Source organism: Oreochromis niloticus, linkage group LG16, assembly GCF_001858045.2.
Source record: "Oreochromis niloticus isolate F11D_XX linkage group LG16, O_niloticus_UMD_NMBU, whole genome shotgun sequence".
Lineage (NCBI taxonomy): Eukaryota > Metazoa > Chordata > Actinopteri > Cichliformes > Cichlidae > Oreochromis > Oreochromis niloticus.
This window is the reverse complement of record NC_031987.2, coordinates 3,972,966-3,991,871: the sequence shown is the minus strand read 5'-3', so window position 1 is coordinate 3,991,871 and position 18,906 is coordinate 3,972,966. Positions and strand designations below refer to the sequence as shown.

At 42.5% G+C, this 18,906-nt stretch overlaps 1 protein-coding gene and 1 long non-coding RNA gene across 5 annotated transcripts in view; one reads left to right on the top strand and one right to left on the bottom strand.

Annotated features, from left to right (window-relative positions):
* hdac4 (histone deacetylase 4) overlaps positions 1 to 18,906 on the top strand; it is a 120,074-nt gene that overhangs the window by 73,461 nt on the left and 27,707 nt on the right. For all 4 annotated transcript variants that reach the window (XM_013270239.3, XM_005450443.4, XM_019353109.2 and 1 more), the window contains 9 exons: positions 1,673 to 1,791; positions 7,199 to 7,327; positions 7,439 to 7,545; positions 10,384 to 10,503; positions 10,735 to 10,948; positions 12,001 to 12,218; positions 16,710 to 16,982; positions 18,043 to 18,229; positions 18,553 to 18,686. In XM_013270239.3, the coding sequence (XP_013125693.1) occupies positions 1,673 to 1,791; positions 7,199 to 7,327; positions 7,439 to 7,545; positions 10,384 to 10,503; positions 10,735 to 10,948; positions 12,001 to 12,218; positions 16,710 to 16,982; positions 18,043 to 18,229; positions 18,553 to 18,686 (1,501 nt within the window). The remainder of the gene's footprint in view (positions 1 to 1,672; positions 1,792 to 7,198; positions 7,328 to 7,438; positions 7,546 to 10,383; positions 10,504 to 10,734; positions 10,949 to 12,000; positions 12,219 to 16,709; positions 16,983 to 18,042; positions 18,230 to 18,552; positions 18,687 to 18,906) is intronic.
* On the bottom strand, positions 12,237 to 15,990 carry LOC112844082 (uncharacterized). Its single transcript, XR_003216677.1, has 3 exons — positions 15,578 to 15,990; positions 14,501 to 14,604; positions 12,237 to 13,923 (listed from the first exon to the last, which is right to left on the bottom strand). It is a non-coding gene; the product is annotated as an uncharacterized LOC112844082 (long non-coding RNA).

The window sequence follows — 18,906 nt, the reverse complement described above, 5'->3', positions numbered from 1 at the left end:
AGTGAATTTCCGAGTGTTGCATGTTTTTTTTTGTTTTTTTTGCCAGTTCATCTCAGTGAATAGCCATTTTACCACAAATGCATTGCATTAATTGCCAACTTGACCCAATTCAGTGGAAAACTGATAGCAGACTGATTTCCATCTTATCGTTGTTTTGTTGCTGTGTTGATACAAAGTCTGTTTGAAGATGGTGGCTGCCGGCGAGCAGTCACAGACTTCCCCCACCTTCCAACCAACCATTTCAAGTTCATTGCAAAAGTTGTGGTTATGCCACAGTCTCCAACCACTGTTTTCCTTAGTGTGACTGTACCATTGTGAACGTGGTGCCGGGGTTACCGCAGCCCATCTGTGTGGAGTTTTGATGTCCTCCTCATCCTCCTCCTTCCTTCTAAAGTCCAAACATTTTAAAGATGAAAGAATTTTAGAGCAGTTTTTTCACACGGGTCAGGAATTAAATGACAATCCCAAACCCCTGAGCCCTACAGCGATGGCTCTGTTGCACCGTGGTACACCTTTCCACTTCCGATAGAAATCAGGATGCGACGTTTTGGATTAACATGTCATTAACAGCTCTCGCTGCCACCACCAGACTGGTCTTTCATACATCAGGTGGTTTAATATAGACTTTGTAGATTGATTGAAGTGAAAAGAATTAGTTTTAAATCCTTTATGTTGAGTTCTTTTTAACATTTTTCACATCAGTATTTCAATAACCTTAAAATTCAGAGCTATGAAACATCAGCATGTGATATTTCTCATGTATTTACGAGTGTTTGGTTGCTTTTTTTACATCTAGGCAAAAAAACAATCCACACTAGGAAAAATATCAAACATAAAAGCCAGTGATGAGCACCATGAAAGTCTCTCATCATCCTGGCTTTGCAAACATGGCGAACCCCGTGGTGTTATGAACTCCTGTTGTGTAGGCGTCTGTCATTGATGTGCTTTTGTGTTCACATCAAGTTTCCAACATCAGCATTAGCCTCTCTGAGTCGAGCTGCAGAGAAAACGTTGAAGCGATGAGGCTTTTTTTTTTCCTGTCAGTGTTTGTTGTCAGTGATTGACAGCTAGCTCTCTTTGAGGTGTGTGCGCGTGTTTGAAGTGGGCAGAGAGAAAAGACAATGGCACCTCTCCTGTGCTTTAAATATTTGAAGAGGCTTTAAGCAGTCAAACATTTCTGCCAAGGCAGGAGATGATGGAATAATCAGGAGGACTGTGCTACCCGTCGCTATATATCACGCTTATCACAGTTTCCCCTTTCTTTAGGGTTCGACCTGTTTGTTCGACCTGTTGGCATTCTCCTCACTTCTCTCATGCGTGTATTCCCTCTCTGTTTCGCCTCTGTCTCTGTGCATTTTCAGCCCGTTTACTTTTCTAAAATGAAAAATGAAAAAAAAGCTTTCAGGCTTTGTCCCTCTAGCTTTACCTCTTTCTTCCTTCCACCCACGTCATTGTCCACGCTCTGACGTGTCTAGCTGACTTTGGAGAGAAGACACAAGCTGTCTTTTAACTTCCCTTGTGTGTGGGTGTGCGAGTATCAAAAGTCACGTATAGTAATAGATTGAGCTGGGAATGTGTCGTGTGTATGGAGCCAGCGCTCAACTGCAGAGTTACCACATTCATGTAGGATGTTATACTGATACTGGGGGTTTTTTTGTGGGTTTTTTTGCAGAAAAACTCAGCATAGCTCTTTGGACCAGAGCTCACCTCCACAAACGGCGCTGTCAGCATACAACCATCCCATGCTGGGCACATACGACTCGAAAGATGACTTCCCTCTCCGCAAAACCGGTACAGAAGGCTTTGCTGACGTCGTGTTGATTGTTGACATTCCCCACACTTCCACAGTGCTGCACTGATCTTCCTTTTTCCTCATTTAGCAACGTAAAAGTTTTGTCTTACTGGTTATCAACCACATGAAGAATTACGGGAGCTCCAAAAATTGTTGTTTAAAAAGATAACACGGAAGATTGAAGATAATGGAGCCCTCTGTTTGCTTAGTAGTCAGTTAGCTTAACTTTGCGTGAGGACTGGATGCGGAGTCTGTCTAGACACACACTAGATTTTGCTGTTGTTTTTTTTTTGTTTTTTTTTTAATGAAAAGCCAAAGTAGAAATGATAACAATGGGCAAGTTGTCAGGCAACCAGCACAAACTCAAAGATAAGAAATCAGAAATGGTTCTGAAAAAACATTTTTCTTGGTTTCAAGGTCTTACAGTAAATGTGAGTGGAAACATTTTTGTTTACGGTCAGCTTTGAAAAACTCTGTAGGCTGTTTGCATTCTTTAAGATTTTAACTCAGTCATTCAGTCACACGTCTTCACAGACACCATGGACCGCTCCGGTCAACAAAACAGCACTGAAGGAAATGTAAAAACAAACTTACTGCCTTTTGGTTGCATCAGATTCTGTCCATCTGTCCATATTAAGCACAGCCAAGCTGTGATTATTCACTTAGCGTCAGCAGCTGCTTTGGCCGTATCACTGGCTGCTTTCACAGCTGGAGGCCAAACTCTGTGTACTCTGCACTCTTGCCCACCTGCTGCGCATTGGAGGCAGGAATGATTTTTCCTGGCACACAAACTCACACTGCGAGTTTCAACTTTCAGGGACACTTTATGTAATTCAGGAATTTTCCCCTGAGAAATATTCACAACTAAAAAATTCTTCCCACTGAGCACTGACACAAAGCTTAATGAGGAGTTAATTATATATCAGAGCGCGCGTGCAAAGACCTCTTTAAGATAAGTGTTTTGGATTTTAAGGTATTTCTGCTCGCGCTATAACCAGAGCAAGAGATGGAATACTCGATTGTGTATAGACATACAGATACGGCTATTGAGGAACTGTTGTGTCAGTAGTGAGCAGGCCTAGATCAGATTAGACCGGCTGAAGTGAATATGTGAACTGTGTTCGGAGGAAGTGAGTGGAAGCAGTCTCCGCAGTCCTGCACTCCGCTGACGCTGGAGCTGTCACACATGACGTTTTTGCCCTATTATGTTCACTGAATGTGCATTAAAAAATATTTTTTGACTAGCAAGTTCAGGCACACAGTATATTCCAAAAGGGGCTCATTGTCCAAGTATGAAGGGCTTTGTGGTAATGACTCTTAGAACACAGAAGGCCACTTTGAATGCTATGGCAGGAAGTCTGCAAGGCCTTCACGACAGAGGCAGACTTGTCATGCTGACCCCATTTCTCCCTCTCTTTCATACGAGATCACACACTGACATTCCCATAGCACACTTTGCACTAATGCTGAAGCATGCAGGATATCCGCATGCAATTCAGAACTTTCCTTTTTCCTTCTTTTATCCTGCTCAGCTTTACATTTTGACACTCCTTTATGAGCTGCATGTCTCTGGTGACTGCAGTCAGGAAGGTGACATCCGAGCTTTGAGCCTGCCAAGTTTAACTGCGTTCTTTATTGTTCCTATCTAACCCCAGGATGGACACTTAGCACTTCTACATATTAAACTAAACACAAGGCAAATCAAGCAAAAGACTGACTGTTTGTGATGTTGCTGGAATGTAAATTGGTTGCGCTATGCTCTTATGGGTCGCTCTGGTATGTTACAAATGGCGGTAAAATAGCTGAATTGTAAAAATGACTCCATTCTTCCAGCCTCCCTCCTCATATACGGCTCGGCTGTCACTGTTTTAACAGTTGTGTGTCCCCTGAGAAAACCTCAGTGTTTATAATCAAAGGGAAACTGTCGGCGAGCTCTTTGGTGTCTTATGTTCATATTTATTTAATGTGCCCACAAGAAATCTTTTCTTGAATTATGGTTTTTAATCACAATGCTGTCTTTTCATGCCATAAAATGGCTTTAGTGAACCGCTTAATCAAAGTTGATTGACTTTATTTGCTTTTTATGTTTTGTAGAACACATGCAAATGAGACAAAGGCTTGTCTATATGTCTTTGTCTCTAAGTCCATCTAATCCATTTATCTAATGTAGATCCGCATATGATGTTTCTCGGAAGCTCTGTTGATGAGTTTCAGCAAACTGCTCTATTGATTTCCATAAACCTCCCTCCCTCCCTCCCTCCCTCCCTCTCTCCCTCCCTCCCTCTCTCCCTCCCACCCTCTCCTTGGCACAGCAGCACGGCTTCCCCCAGCTTGACTCCTTTAGCCCGGGACTCCTCTCTGTCAAGACAAATGAGCATCTGATCAATATGTTTTAGATCTGAGAACCGGTTTCCCCGTCAACTCCCTATTTAAAATATTAAATACCACATATGCAGATGTTTAATCTGAGATTTAATGGATAACTTGAAGTGTAAGTGATCAGAGAAAGATCCCTTCAGAGTTTTTGTCCTGTTTCGTGAACAGGAAATCCCAAGCACGATTCACATAGCCACGTGACGTCAGGGTGTCTTGATGCATGCTCAAGCATCCAGGTAGGAAGTTTCTGGAATTTCATCTGGATGTTTTGAGGGGGTAATAAAATAAATTCAAGTATATTATGCCATATCACATTTATCATGCTCGGACTGTTGGTTTTTAAAGTATGGGTTATATAGGTTGTAAAAGTCCATCTGTGTCCCATCTATTATCACAGCTACAAGACCACACAGTTATGCTACCTAATGTCCTGCTCTGGTGTGAGATGAAAAAAATCTGGGCAGTAGCCATGATATGGGAGGAAGAGACGTAGTGCTGTAACAAGCAGTGTGCCCATGAAGAGTCAACAACAAGGAGCAGGAGAGGAAATAATTCTAGAGAAAAGAGAGAAATGGGCTCTTAGACTAAGCCAGAGAAAGAAGGGCATGGATGGAGGTGAAGGAGGCACAAAAGGCTGCAATAAAACACCATCATCAGCAGAAAAAAAACAGTCTGGGCCCTCTGCAGCGAGTGTGTTCGCACGTGTGCACACTGGTGTGCTTCTGCCCAGTCGGCATTAACACCCTTCAAAGTCACTGTGTCCTGAGGTGAACACTCCCATTGTGAATGGTGCCCAGACATAAACCCCACTTCACCCTCCTTCCTCGTCTCTTTAACGTCCTTCTAATCTCCAGCTTGTCCTTCGGTAGCAGTCGCTCCCTTTAGCAGTCCATATCGTAATAAGTCTCACACACACAAAAAAAACCTACCTTAAATGCACCTCGCTAGTGTCTGCTGTAACTACCTTTGTGGTTCTTTCTTCTCAGTTTCCATCACCTGGCTGCTCATGCACACGATCTACAGACCAGAGTGATTTTGATTGCAGAAACTTTGTGGTCTTATTTGCAGTCTGATTATAATTCAAATCCTACTGACCAATCATGTTTGAGCAAGCTTGCAGGAAGGTAAACGGTCCAGTTTAAGAGCAACAGAGTGGCTCAAACCCATCGGCTATCATCTGATGACTATTTAGCTTATTCTTAGTTATTACTAATGTGACAGCACTCATCAAACACTTAGAGGCATTTTGTGCATTTAACTACTTTTGATGGAGGTAGATCAGCTGAATTTTGCCAGTATTTAAACAAATGATTGAATCATGTTTAAACCACACAGAGTCAGTCAGGTAAACCAGTTATGCTGAATGCTTTCTTTTATCACAGCTACAAACTTCATTAGTGAATGCCAGCATTCATACAAAGTGGCTGGATAACACTGATATTGATTGCCTTTGTTAAAAGATGAGAACTACACAAAGGCCAACTTTTGTTCTGTTTTGTTGATTAAATCATTATTAAAGCAGAGAAAATCTGATGTGCAGTTATTATCGTTTTTTTGTCAGTTATCATTATCGTGACAGCACTGAAAGAATGGTCAGGCTGTCCCAGTTCAGCATGCCATAGTCTAAAATAAAACTTTAATGCACTGCACTCCTTTTCTCACAGGCTTCACTCTCCCAGGGTCTCCTCCTGTTAAACTAATGCATAGCATTTTATCCTCACTCTCCCCATCCTTCTTAACAAAGACTTTGGAAGAGTGCCCTCCACTAAGAAGGAGGTCTTTTTTTAAATAATTGACTTTCATAAGTTCTGCAGCACTGTTCCCCTTAAAATTGAGAGTGCATTTGAAAAAGTACTTAGACATTATAGATTCATGATAGTTTATCTCATCCCTGCTGACCAGAAGGTATAATGAAAGCTAGCACCTCTTTGAAGTACATTAAAACTTGGTGCATTATCCTACTTTGATTAGCATTCTAGGGGCCAGAGGGTTTGTAATGACCCAGAATAATTCTTCTGCTGCAGAATAAATCTCCACAATACACAAAGAATCAATCGCTTCCACTTGGCTGTACCAAAAAGCCCCGCCTCCTTCTCTGAGGCTAATGAATGTGGCATGGTCTGTTTGATAGTAGGTCAGGGGACGAGCATGGGGTCAACTGGTGGTCAACTGGCCTGCTTTACCTAATTTAACCGAAGGAAGCCAGCGGAGGAGGGAATAAAACTGCCTGTCTTTGGTAAACTGCCTACAACAGAGACACCAAAGCAGCACTGCGCAGAAAATGTCAGGCGCTGATCGTGAAATGACAGGAATCCCGGAATATACCGTATGCCTCATGTCGCACCTTCCCACACCACCAATCCAGAACAGGAGCATCGGTATACAGACAGAGCCACACACAGCATATGCGTACTAACCTAATTGAAAACACTGGCAGTTTCCTTTTCATTTCTCGTATTTGTATTAAATTGGAAGTGTCTGGAAACAAGCAGTGTTCATTAGCAGAGCGTGAAGGCAGCATCATTAAGCGTGGGGTCAAGAAAACTGCCATTTGGCTGCTTCCCCTGGTGATGCACCGCTTCCTGCTGTCCCATGATGATGGCAAACCTCAGCTCCCAAATATGTCAGCCGGTGCATACAGTGTGGCCTATAGGGACAAGCTCATTAGCACCGCTACATGCCAACATTTGTGTGACCCACAAATCTGAGGGCCAGACTGCCAGGTTAGAGAAACTCTGGAACGTGTAAGTCATTTATGGAGCGAACTTGAGCGGTAACACATTTTATTTTTAGAAATGGTGCTTTAGTTGGAAATGAAGGGCCTCTAGGCCTGTCGCAGCTCAGCTCTATCAGTTATACACATTACAAACAGACATGACTTTAAGTGAAAGAAAGTCTGATTTAATTTAGGATGTAACACTGTAGCATCTTTACATTACAATATGAAATGCCTTGAGGTGACACTTGTAGTGATGTGGCACTAAATCGTTTAAACTGGATTGAAATGTATGGACGTTTGTGTCTTTTCAGCCTCTGAGCCCAACCTAAAGCTTCGTTCTCGGCTAAAACAGAAGGTGACGGAGCGTCGCAGCAGCCCTCTGCTCCGTAGGAAAGATGGACCCATTGCTACTGCCAAGAAGCGTCCCCTAGACGTTGCTGGTAAGGACTCCTGTCGCTGTTGTTTTAAGGTGCTATCACAAATGGTAACCCAGTTAGATGCATTTCAGTGCAGAAAGTTGATTCATTTTTTATTCATTGTATGTACTCTAGAGTCTGCATGCAACAGTGCACCAGGCTCGGGTCCCAGTTCCCCCAACAATGGCTCCGGTAACATCCCCACTGAGAATGGGGTCACAATCTGCAGCAGTCCAGGAGAGGTAAACATCATGGGATCTCTAATTATAGCGTATGCACGTGTGTTTGTGAAACAGGACTCTAGGAATTGCAGTGTTAATTTATTTTAATGGCGGCATCAGCCTGTGAGTAGATTCAATCCATACACTGTATGTGAAAGATGGACTTGGCCACCATGACATCGACCTCTGCTACCAAACGTGGTTAGCAGTTTGTAATAGTAAACTATACAGATGCACGGATACCTGCTTATTAGTGATAAGTAACAAAAGAACATGATACTAGATTTTCACTCTTCAGAGAAACCTGTTGCTTCAAACAGCCACACCTTTATTTCCACATGACTCTAAGAACATTTAACTGGGCGATAGAGTCTGCGTCAGAGGACATACGTGTTCAAGGCCCAGAGACACAACCAGCTTTCTTAGAAAAAGGCATTTCTGTCTCTCACTGCTGTTTCATTAAATAACAGCAATGAGACAGAGAGCTAAATTCATAGAGTAATCACACAAAACTGTTTTTATTTATAGTACTCCAGGAATCAGTCCTAGACAATACAGTCATAATGTGTGAGTCATACAGGCTACACAGTAAATTCAAGGACAAATAACTCGCTTTAACCAACCACATCACAAACTTTCTCAGATGCAAAAATAGTGAACTCTGCACATGTTGAGACTAGAGATGGCACGATACCACTTTTTTATGTCCGATACCGATACCGATATCATAAATTTGGATATCTGCCGATACCGATATGAATCCGATATAGTGTATTTTTTAATCAATAAAACTGTTTTTTTAATATCTTGCTGCATTTTGTATAAGTTCATACTCAAGTTTAAGTAAACAACAACACTAAAGCTATTCTGTTATACCTGCATGTAAAAAATACACTGCGCCCAAAATATTTCATAGTTCAGCAACACCGATCAATCTAATGAATTTAAACCTACTCCATCCTTCCTATTCTGGTATTTTAAAGAGTACTTAGCAGAAATATTAAGCAACCTAACTAATAGGGTTGCAAACTCCCAGCAAAAAAAAAATAGGGAACCACCCCCCACCCTCCACCTCATGATGCTTAATCGATGTAATCAACTTTAATTTGATGCAGTGTGAAAAAAAATGCACAGAAACAAATTATTTTTCAAGAATAATTAAATAGATTCAACATCTTTCTTCAACAGAATTGCAGAATTCACAGACGGTACCTTCCCAAAGGAAAAAGTACTATAGCTTACTAGGTTAGATTAGACTTAACAGTTACTATATACAGTAATGGACTTCTATACATTTTACATCAGATTAAAACTTTAGGTGTAAGATTCAGATAATTATTTATTAAAAGCTAGATATTTTAAATGAGAATAAGAAAGAAAAGTATGTCTTTCTGCCCCCTTTTCCCTGTTAATGCCCTATCGGCCCCCCTGGCTAAACTTTGCTAGATCCGCCCCTGCACAGTTACCAGCCGTCAGCTACGTAGAAAAGGATCCTGGTGTAGAAAGTAATATTAAATAAATTCTAACAACAGCTTATCAAGCTTAAACGTGCTGCTGTTGTTCAGCCGCTGGTTTCCTCTTTCTGGTGCAAAGTGGGCCAAAAACAAAGAAGAGAGACGGACTCGCCACAGAAAAGCCGATCAGCTGATCATTAAGCAGTTTCACGATTGAAGTAGCTGCAGGAAGGTGAGGGAGAGAGAGAGGCAGTCGCTCCATATATCGGTTGTTAAGCTTAACGTGGGAATGCTTTACAAACATTCAGAGATGAACTTACACACTTGCTTTACTTCTCTCTGGGATAACTTCCTCGGAGATGAAATGCTGGTTTGGTAGCAAGGCTCCAAACACACACAGCCGCTCTATCACCTGACGCACACTGCTCCGATGTGCTACGGTTATGAGCCGAGTTACGCCGGGTCGCGAGTTTTGTGAGGTGCTTTTTTGATATTTAATGGATCGGATTACATTTTTTATTTCTTGCCGATATCCGATCCAGTAATTTACGTCAGTATCGGACCGATACCGATACGTAATATCGGATCGGTCCATCTCTAGTTGAGACAGTTGGAGTCTCCGACTGTGATTCCTGGAATCCCATCGACATATTTTTATTCATTCTGCAATTTTTAAGTGATCTCACATTTTATAACCAGCCACACAAGTGGATAAAAAACATGTTTTACATCCAAAGAGACACAAGGGGTACTTTCAAAAGTCTTGCATGGGCTCTTCAGCTCCAAAATCATCAGGTACACGTCAGTGGCCTTCAGCCCGCTAGGCTAGGTATACTCCGAAGTTAACCTTATTGCTTCTGTCTCTTTGGGTCTGTAACCCTTTCATGACCGAACTCTGTGTAAAAGAGCCTGGACCACAGCCTGACCCTGTGGTGTTAGGTGAGGCATATAAGGCTCCATACAGTTGTCATAATGGGGAAAGTAAGTAGGAAGACCAAAAGAGTTGGTGCCAGGATGTAAACATGTTTATTTCTGCTATTCTCTTATTCTCTGCGGACTGACACGCATTTGATGCCAGCCTCAAGTGGCAGTTTGAGGAACTGCAGTTTTTGGCTGTTAAGCTTTGGCTTCATTCTTCACCTGCAGAGAGACCCGCATCTGTTTAATCAGTGTCATCATTTAAGTCTTCATAAAGCAAATTTTTTTATTTTAGGTTAATGTTATATTTGGATTATTCATGCCGTAGCTGTGGTTAAATATTGTGGTAAATAGATTTAAATGAATCTAATATCCATGGCTGTGTGTGCATTTGTATGTGTGAGAGAGATGGAAAAGTCTTGCACTGTACACAGTACTGTTTTCTTGGATCTGCACTGTATTTATGTCAATGTGAATGTGTCTGCAGACCTCCCTGCTCCAGAGGCTGGCAACACGGGAAGGGTCAGTTAGCCAACTCTCTCTCTACACCTCTCCTTCTCTGCCCAACATCACCCTGGGCCTGCCGGCCACAGGGCCTGCTAGCACTGTGAGTCCACTTAAAAGAAAATACCACAGAATCAAACTGTTAATAACAAATCATTCTTTAGTTGTAATTATTCGCATCACTGTGGAGAAGATTCATTGGTTAGTGTCCTTAGAAATACAATGGATATTACAGAGTCTGTAACTGGATTTGAACTTGTCAGTCTTGTCATTGCTTTCCCCACCTTAACGTCTCTCTCTCCCTCTCCCTGCCTGTGTCTCAATCTCTTTGTAGGTGGTATCAGGACACCAAGATGGTGAGAGTCATCTGGCATTGCCTGCTTTACAGCAGGGCATTCCACTGACCCCTCCTTTCCTGCCCACTACCCACCTGCCCTCCTACTTGGCATCTTCAGCACTGGACAGGGAGGGCCCTGGAGGGGGCACGGCGGGTCACAACCCCCTCCTCCAACACATGGTACTGCTGGATCCGAGCCACAGTCCAGTGGGTCAGTTTTCACTGCAACATTTGCAGGATTTTTCTTTTTCTCTCTTTCAAACAGTGGGTGAGGTCTGAATTATTGATACTGTGTGGTCCACCGAAAGAATTTAAAGCCCAAATATTTTGCTGTTCCTTCTCTGAGCTTTAGCGATTACAGTATTATGTTCCAAAGTGTGCCAAAATAATTACTGGAAAGATTACATACACACAATTCAAGGCTCTAATGATTTGGGCAGCTTATAGTTTTGAGAGCATCACTGGAGGAAAAAACGTCAACGATTTTTAAGGAATGAAATAAATACGATTTTTGTTTGACATTATTTGTACTGGATTTGGACAATGACCTCACAGTTCATTCTGCACTGATGCAATCTGTGATCCCATTGGCTATTGTCCGCTGAATCTGGCCTCTAAAGATGAAGGCCGATCTTTTTCGGAAAGCTTCCCATGAAGTCGGCATATATGAGGGCCAAGACTTCCTCTTCCTTCTGCTGCTCATTGTTTATGAATGGAGATGAATTAAAAACACTAATAAAGACCCAAATAGCTGTCAAAGGATACATTTTGCCAAAATCAATCCTTGTTTGGCCTTTTGATTGCTTAGATGTGATTCAGCCTGAAGAGTGAAACTCTGTCACTTACAGTACATTTAATGCATGATCTATTTCCCATTCTGCGATACTTTATACACAGAGCATTGTGGGGGCTGCTTGAACCAAGCCACTGAAATTTATAAGTGGAGACAAACGTGGCAAACTTGTCTGACATTATCTTATTTTAAAATATCACTTCAGCTAGAAAAAAGCATGACCTGCACTGCATTGCAGCTAAAATGTACAGCCGGTATTCCTGAGTAACGGTTTCCATCCGTCATATGAGGATGGTCCCTGTGGTTCCAGTTGTAAAGCCTCCAGTCTCTTTTAAGCAGATGAAATGAAATCACCTAAAATTATCACCTAAAATATGTGTGAATGATGAGTGGAGCTACAGAAATAAGACACAGCTTTTGAAAAAAAATGCTTGCGATCATTTCCTGCAACCGCTCTGTGTTTTCTGTAGTTGGGCTTGGTGGCCTACCGCTGCCATCGCCCTCAGTCTCCAAGCTCATGCGCAGCCACCGTCCCCTGGGGAGAACGCAGTCGGCGCCTCTGCCCCAGCAGCAGTGCGGACAGGCCCAGGCCCTGCAGCACCTGGTGGTCCAGCAGCAGCACCAGCAATTCCTGGAGAAGCACAAACAACTGTTCCAACAGCAGCAGCAGCAGCACATCATCAACAAGGTATTTCAACACGTGTCTGTGCGCAGTATCAAAAGTAACTCTGAGCAGCTGCAGTATTGCGGGCAGCTGTATGTCTGTCCATATACTGTGTGTGTGTGTGTGTGTGTGTGTGTGTGTGTGTGTGTGTGTGTGTCTATCTACATGACACTGACTTGGTTAATGTTTGTGAGTCCTATTTTCTTTTCTCCAAGAGCTGGATGATTCAGCCTGCAATTAGCAAGTCTTTTAGCTAGTTTTTTTTTTTTTTTCTGTGTTCATGTGTCCCTGCTTCTCACTGTCACCCTGGCAACTGTGCACTAGAGGAAGCATCTTCCATATATGGTCACACAGGAAATATGACTCACTGCTTCATTGTTGAAGAGTGTGCGTGTGTGCAAGCTTATGTGTGGAGTTGCTCTGTGATACGGTCATAATTTGTGTGTGTTGAAATTCATATATTCATATGCTGTGTCACATGACATTAAATGTGCCCAAATGTTGAAATAATCAGGTAAATATTTGTAAAAGTAATCAATGTGATCTAAAATCTGAGGCTTTGTCAGCTCATCATAGATGTACATCCATCTACTCAAGGCATAGCACCCCTATGTGTGTGTGTGTGTGTGTGTGTGTGTGTGTGTGTGTGTAAAATAGGGGAAATTATTTGACCCCCTGCTGAATTTCTAAGTTTGCTCTCGTGCAAAGAAATTAACAGTCTCTAATTTTAATGGTAGTTTTATTTAAATGGAGAGAAACAGAATATCAACCAGAAATCCATAAAAGTTACAGACTGAGTTTCATGGCATTGAGTGAATTAAGTATTTGATATCCTGCATGAGTTGGTACTCGGTGAGGAAATCTTTGTTGGGAAGTACAGTGGTAAGATATTTCTTATAGTTGGTCACCAGGTTCGCACACCTCTCGGGAGAGATTTTGGTCCTCTCCTCTTCACAGAAACTTTAAATCCTTTAGGTTTCTTTGCTTGTCAGTGGGGATGGTGTTCTTTGAGTCACACTCAGCATTTCCCTCCCAGTAAACATGGTTTCAATCAGCACCCAGGCCCTTTCTGAATCACTGAGATGTTCACGGGGAAACTTAAGACCAGCCTGTGCATGTGCCTTCTTGAGCAGGGGGACCTAGTGGCTGCTGAAAGATTTCGGTTCATTACAGTGAAGTGTGTTACCAGTGGTGGTGTTCTTAGTGACTGTGGTCCCAACTGTCTTAGTAGTTTTGGGCTTATTCACCACCTTTTCTCATGATCATCCTCACCCCATGAGGGTGACTGTTGGTCATTTTAGTTTTCTTCAGTTTCACCTTCTCAACAAGCTTCTTACTGATGCTTTTGTTGTCCATTCGACAATTTTGGACAGCTGGAATTGATTGGTTGTATCCCTAACCCCTAGTCTGTGCGATCTAGAATTCTGGCTGGGTTGCAGAGGATCACTGAGTGACTTTCATTCCGTCTCTCCATTAAACTGAAATTACCACAAAATACAAGACTGTTTGTTTCTTTGTAAGTGAGCAAACTTGTAAAGAAATGAAACTTACAAAAAAAAAAAAATTCTCCCATTGTGTATATATATGATTAAGACACTAAATCAATAGTTTCATCACATAAAAACCAAGCAGTGAGTGTCATATTTTCCAGAAACATCCTCCTGTAATCTTTCTTGCTGTGGATGTCACCTCTCATATTTCAGATTGGGGATCAGGCTTGAACACGAATCTGCAGAAAGAGTTTTTCCCCACATAAAAATTTATACACTAGTAAGAGGAGGAGGCAGACAAAGCATACATATTAGAAGGAGGCGCTGACAGAGACTGGAACTAAAATGGCTTGAGTTATACAGAGGATGAGGTGTGGAGCTACCTAATGACCACTAATCCCTAATGATCAGCAGCCAAAGTTTGCGGTACAACCAGAACAACGTATATGCATAAAAATGAACAAGTGTAAAGTCATGAAAGCTTGTAGCAATTTCTGTAATTCCCATTAGGTTATTTGTCGGCAGTTATAATGAGCTATAATGTTCTGTGTAATTTTGCGTTACATTAAGTTCTGCTACATAAGTCTTCCAATTAATTCAGTTCATTTTTATTATTATTAGGGTTTAATTGTAGCAGATACTGGATTTAAAGCTGCTGGAAGGTTGAGGTCTTTGTACAGTTTGCTTTATTTCCCTGGGTTGGCGTGATTACTCGCAGCCTATTTTCTCCTGCGTGGCTTGAAGGGATGACAATTGTGTATTTGTGTGAGCGGTGTACGTGACGGGCCTCGGATAGACTTTCAAGCAATCCCTTACCTGATGATTTCCTCTTCATACAGCAGTGGATAACCTGGAATTATCAGACAGGATTAAATAAAGGGCGTCCAATGAGTTTTTCAGAAGAGGCAGGAGTTCAGTGACTGGATAAAGTTGTTAAAAGACACAAGACAGAAAAAGGATGGTGGTTGTTTAGTTAACTGGAGCCATTCTGTGTAGCTTTGAAAAGCTTTAATGGCAGCTTTAACTTTAACAATCTGCCCTTTTTCAGCGAGAAATGTAACCTGAGTCCATTACTCAAAATATCACAAGGGAACACCTGAAGAGCTAGACTTTAAACTTTAGACCACAACAGGAAAATGCTTTGGCGTGTGATGATCTCCGAGTGTTACTATAGTGCTGTGTATTATTTTACCAAAGTCATGCACAGAAGTAGATTAATGAATAAAACCTGGAGCTACTGAATGGTGTAGTTGTTCTCCTGTCGTCCATGGCTGACTGCTGTGTGTGTGACTTGTTATCCTGATATTTGTGACTGTAATTATAGCTCCTGCAATAACCGCAAAGCAGGATTATGACAGTGCTATTTTAGGTGTGTATTCATTTCCTGCTTTTTAATGTTGCCTGATATCATTGCACCATGGAAGTCATTGGAGAAGTATCCCCAGCGGACTCCCTAGTTACTCATTGCCTTTGTTTTGTTTTTGCCTCATAAAGATCAGACTTAATGAGGAATTTAACATTATCCCCAGGAAATGTTGATTGCTGCGAGCTGGTTTTAATATCTGCTATATTTCTGTTTGACGTGGGAAAATACGCGACTAAAGTTAGCAACGTGGGCCGAATATGTTTCCAGTGATGCATGTAACGCCTACCATTTGACTCTTAAAAGTGTTGCTAACTATTATGTAGAAATATCCTGTTGGCATGAGTTATTTCATTTGCCCTTTTCGCCCTTGGATATCCACCACTTGACTCATCTGCAGTCTTCCTTTCCTTCCTTATTTGCATCTATCAGTCAAGTCAGCAGGAAAAAGGGGTCTTCCTGAAAACCTTTGGTTTTTTTCTGCAGCAGAAAGAAAGAAATGAATGAAAGAATCTTGAAATGGTTCCAACCTGAACTTGTTGTGTCCCATTAATTACCCCCGACAGCTATGGCTACAGCGGTGTGCTTAGGGGAGAGAAGTAAATGCACAGAGTCGGAGCGTGTCAAGTGTTTCCACCACCCTGTCTCTCCTCTCCCTCTTCCACCTGATTTAACAGGCTTATTTAGTGTCTGTCCCCCTTATGGTTCACGTCCCAGCCACTATTTCCTCTGTAAAAGAAGAAGGGTTAGACAGAGGGAAAGAGAGCAAAGCGAGAGAGAAAGGAAGAGAGTCAGTGTGGCAGGAGTGTTTTGAGTTTGTTTGGAGAAGAGGGACTGGGATGAGGCAAGAGCCTGCTCTCTCTGACGTCAATGGACTGTTCCCTGGGCAATATGCCAGCCGTGTGTGTGTGTGTGTGTGTGTGTGTGTGTGTGTGTGTGTGTGTGTGTGTGTGTTCCAAGCACAAACAGTGGTCCTGTCCAATCATGACCTGCACATCAAGGTTGAGGTCTTTGACGACAGGGACGAGGGCAGCTGCCAAAACAAGATTATTACAATCCCCCCTCTGCAGTGCTTCCACTCTCTTTCTCCCACATGTCCTTTCCTCGCTTTTTCTTTTCTCTTACAGGTTCAGACACGACGAACTGAGCAGTAAAATTCATCCATAGTCTCAGGAGATTATATCATTAGTTTGAAAGCAAATAGCTAGCCTATCAGAGTCCAGAGTACGGATGTGGTTTATTTCTGTGTGTGCAAAAAGTCAAAAACCCCGGCTAATGTTAGCTTTTGGTGGGTTTATCTAAGGTCGTTTTCGTTATCTTTGTACGTGAACTGATTAGTCAGTTATTTTTGGAATGAAAAACATCCAGAGTGTAGTTTTAAATTGGGGCATGTTGTCCCTGATGTTTCCTTAGTCCTTTCCTCCCTTCAAGCTTTTGAAACTGTACTTATCTTTTTGCTCTTTCTCAGTTCTGTGTTCTGGAACGTCTTTCTGTTACTGGCTCCTAACATCATCAGTTGACTCCCTAATCTTGGCCTGACGTTATGTGAATTTTTTTTTTTATTATCTCCAAAGTGTTCCAGTTTTTCCTCTAAAAACATGCATAACACGGTCAAACCACTGCGTCAAAAGTTTGACCTGGCCGGGTCTTTTTGCCCTCTAGATAATGTCCAAGCCCGGCGATCAGGCCTCAGCTGCAGGCCCGGGTGCCTCGGGACCAGGCAGGCAACACCAGAGTCACCCAGAAGAGACGGAGGAGGAGCTTAGGGAGCACCAGGCGCTCTCCTCGTCATCGTCGTCCTCCTCTCCGACCTCTGGGCAAGAGACGGGGTTGCTACGTGGGGTGGTCATCAAGCAGGAGCCTCCGGATCCCCAGGAGCAGGAAGAGAGGGAGCAAAGAGAGAGGCAGGCTGAGCAGGACTTCCTGTTCAGACAGGTAAGAACGAATGGTGGGGACCAAGTTGGAGTGGGAAAGACGGACTGGGCATGAAATAAAATATGTCAAAATTTAAATTCCACAAGTTTAATCTGTCAATTACAAAAAGGGAGAAACTTTTTTTAACTTGCATGACTCTAAAAGCAGCGTCAGAGTCATATGTTTGACATAATGTCTTCATATATATGCATGATGATTCAAACTGGCAGTGATTACACAGTATGGAGGGTTCTTTTTCTATTACAGTAATCAGTAAGTGGTGTTGTAGCGGGGCTGAACAACACACTGATAGCAGTGACAGATGGAGCTTCTTGTGACTGAAACATTACACTCCACATTTGTTTGATCTGCCTTTCCTCCCGACTGGACTGACTACCCAACCCGCTTCCAGTATAATATGTGTATAAATATCCACGAAATTAGTCCGTAGCACAACTTCATGCGGGCATACACGTGCAAGTATTTTATGTAAAAATCTGTTAGCAGCAACAAATCTCTCCGTTACACGTGAATTTATACAGTGCAGTCTCTCTTTGGCCACATTAATACACAATTGAGACACCATGTCCTCAATATGTCCAGCCCATCCCTGCTGTCCGCTCAGCCAAATTCAATCAGACACTCCTCTCACTGTCGCCATGGCGCCCATAGTGTAGACAGACACACCCATCAGAGCAGGAAAACACGACTGCTTAGCGAGCACTGAAATATTCCACTCAGGTGCTTACAGATCATTTTAATAGATATGTGAAATAAAAGCAAAAATAGTTGCATGTTCCAAATAGTTACATAATAACTTTTCTTTTTTGCAAGCAGTTTAAAATAATTACGACGCCTTAATGTGAAACACTCGTGTTTGATACTGTGTCAGCTAGAAAATGTTGCTTCAACAACCAAATGTAGTTTGGTTCTTTGCAACAGGATCTCTTTATGGAAGCCGATTAAACTGGACGCTATAGCAAGTAGGAAGATGTTGGTATTTGGTGCCATCTTCTGGTGGGACACACATATTGCAGCCCAGCTGTCTGCTGAATATTACACTGTCTGTGTTTGTGAGCAGCAGGCTCTGCTCTTAGAGCAGCAGCGGATCCACCAGTTGAGGAACTACCAAGCCTCGATGGAAGCAGCCGGGCTTTCGGCCAATTTTGCTGGCCACCGGCCTCTGTCCAGAGCTCAGTCATCACCAGCCTCTTCCTCCTTCCCCATGGTCGTGCAGGAGCCGCCAGCCAAACCTCGATTCACTACAGGTCTGCTGAGTTACATAATTATTTATTTGCACATACACACACACAGCAGTTATGCTTTTTATTGTCATGAGCACCACAGTAATCAAACACAATGCAGCGAGTGAGTAGCTGTGTGCAGAGTGTTTAAACATCCTAAACAGGGTTTTTGCTTATTGCACAATGACAACCTGTTGCTTTAGAAGAAGCAGGTGCAATAGATGATAATCACACCACGTCTTATGGTGTAACCGTAAAAATGTCATCTTGACAGCTGTTTCTATCCTTGTTGTCAGTGATGCATAATCACCCATATGTCTGTGCGTGGTGGTGTGTGAATTTTCCAGGTCTTGTGTATGAGTCTTTGATGCAGAAGCACCAGTGCATATGTGGCAGCACAACCAGTCATCCAGAGCACGCCGGCCGCATTCAGAGCATCTGGTCCCGACTGCAGGAAACAGGCCTCAGGGCGCACTGTGAGGTAAGGACAAAGTTAGACTTGTGTTATTATTGAAGGACATTTAGAAAATGTACATCAGTATTTAACCTTCAGAGGCAAACAATAAGAACTGTCAGTCTTTGGAAACGTATTGGGAAACAAATGTTAACTTCACTGACATTTATGCAGTCGTCTTCTGGTTTGATTGACCACACTAAACGCTTTACACTAGAAGCTACGCTCATATGTTTCCCCTCACATT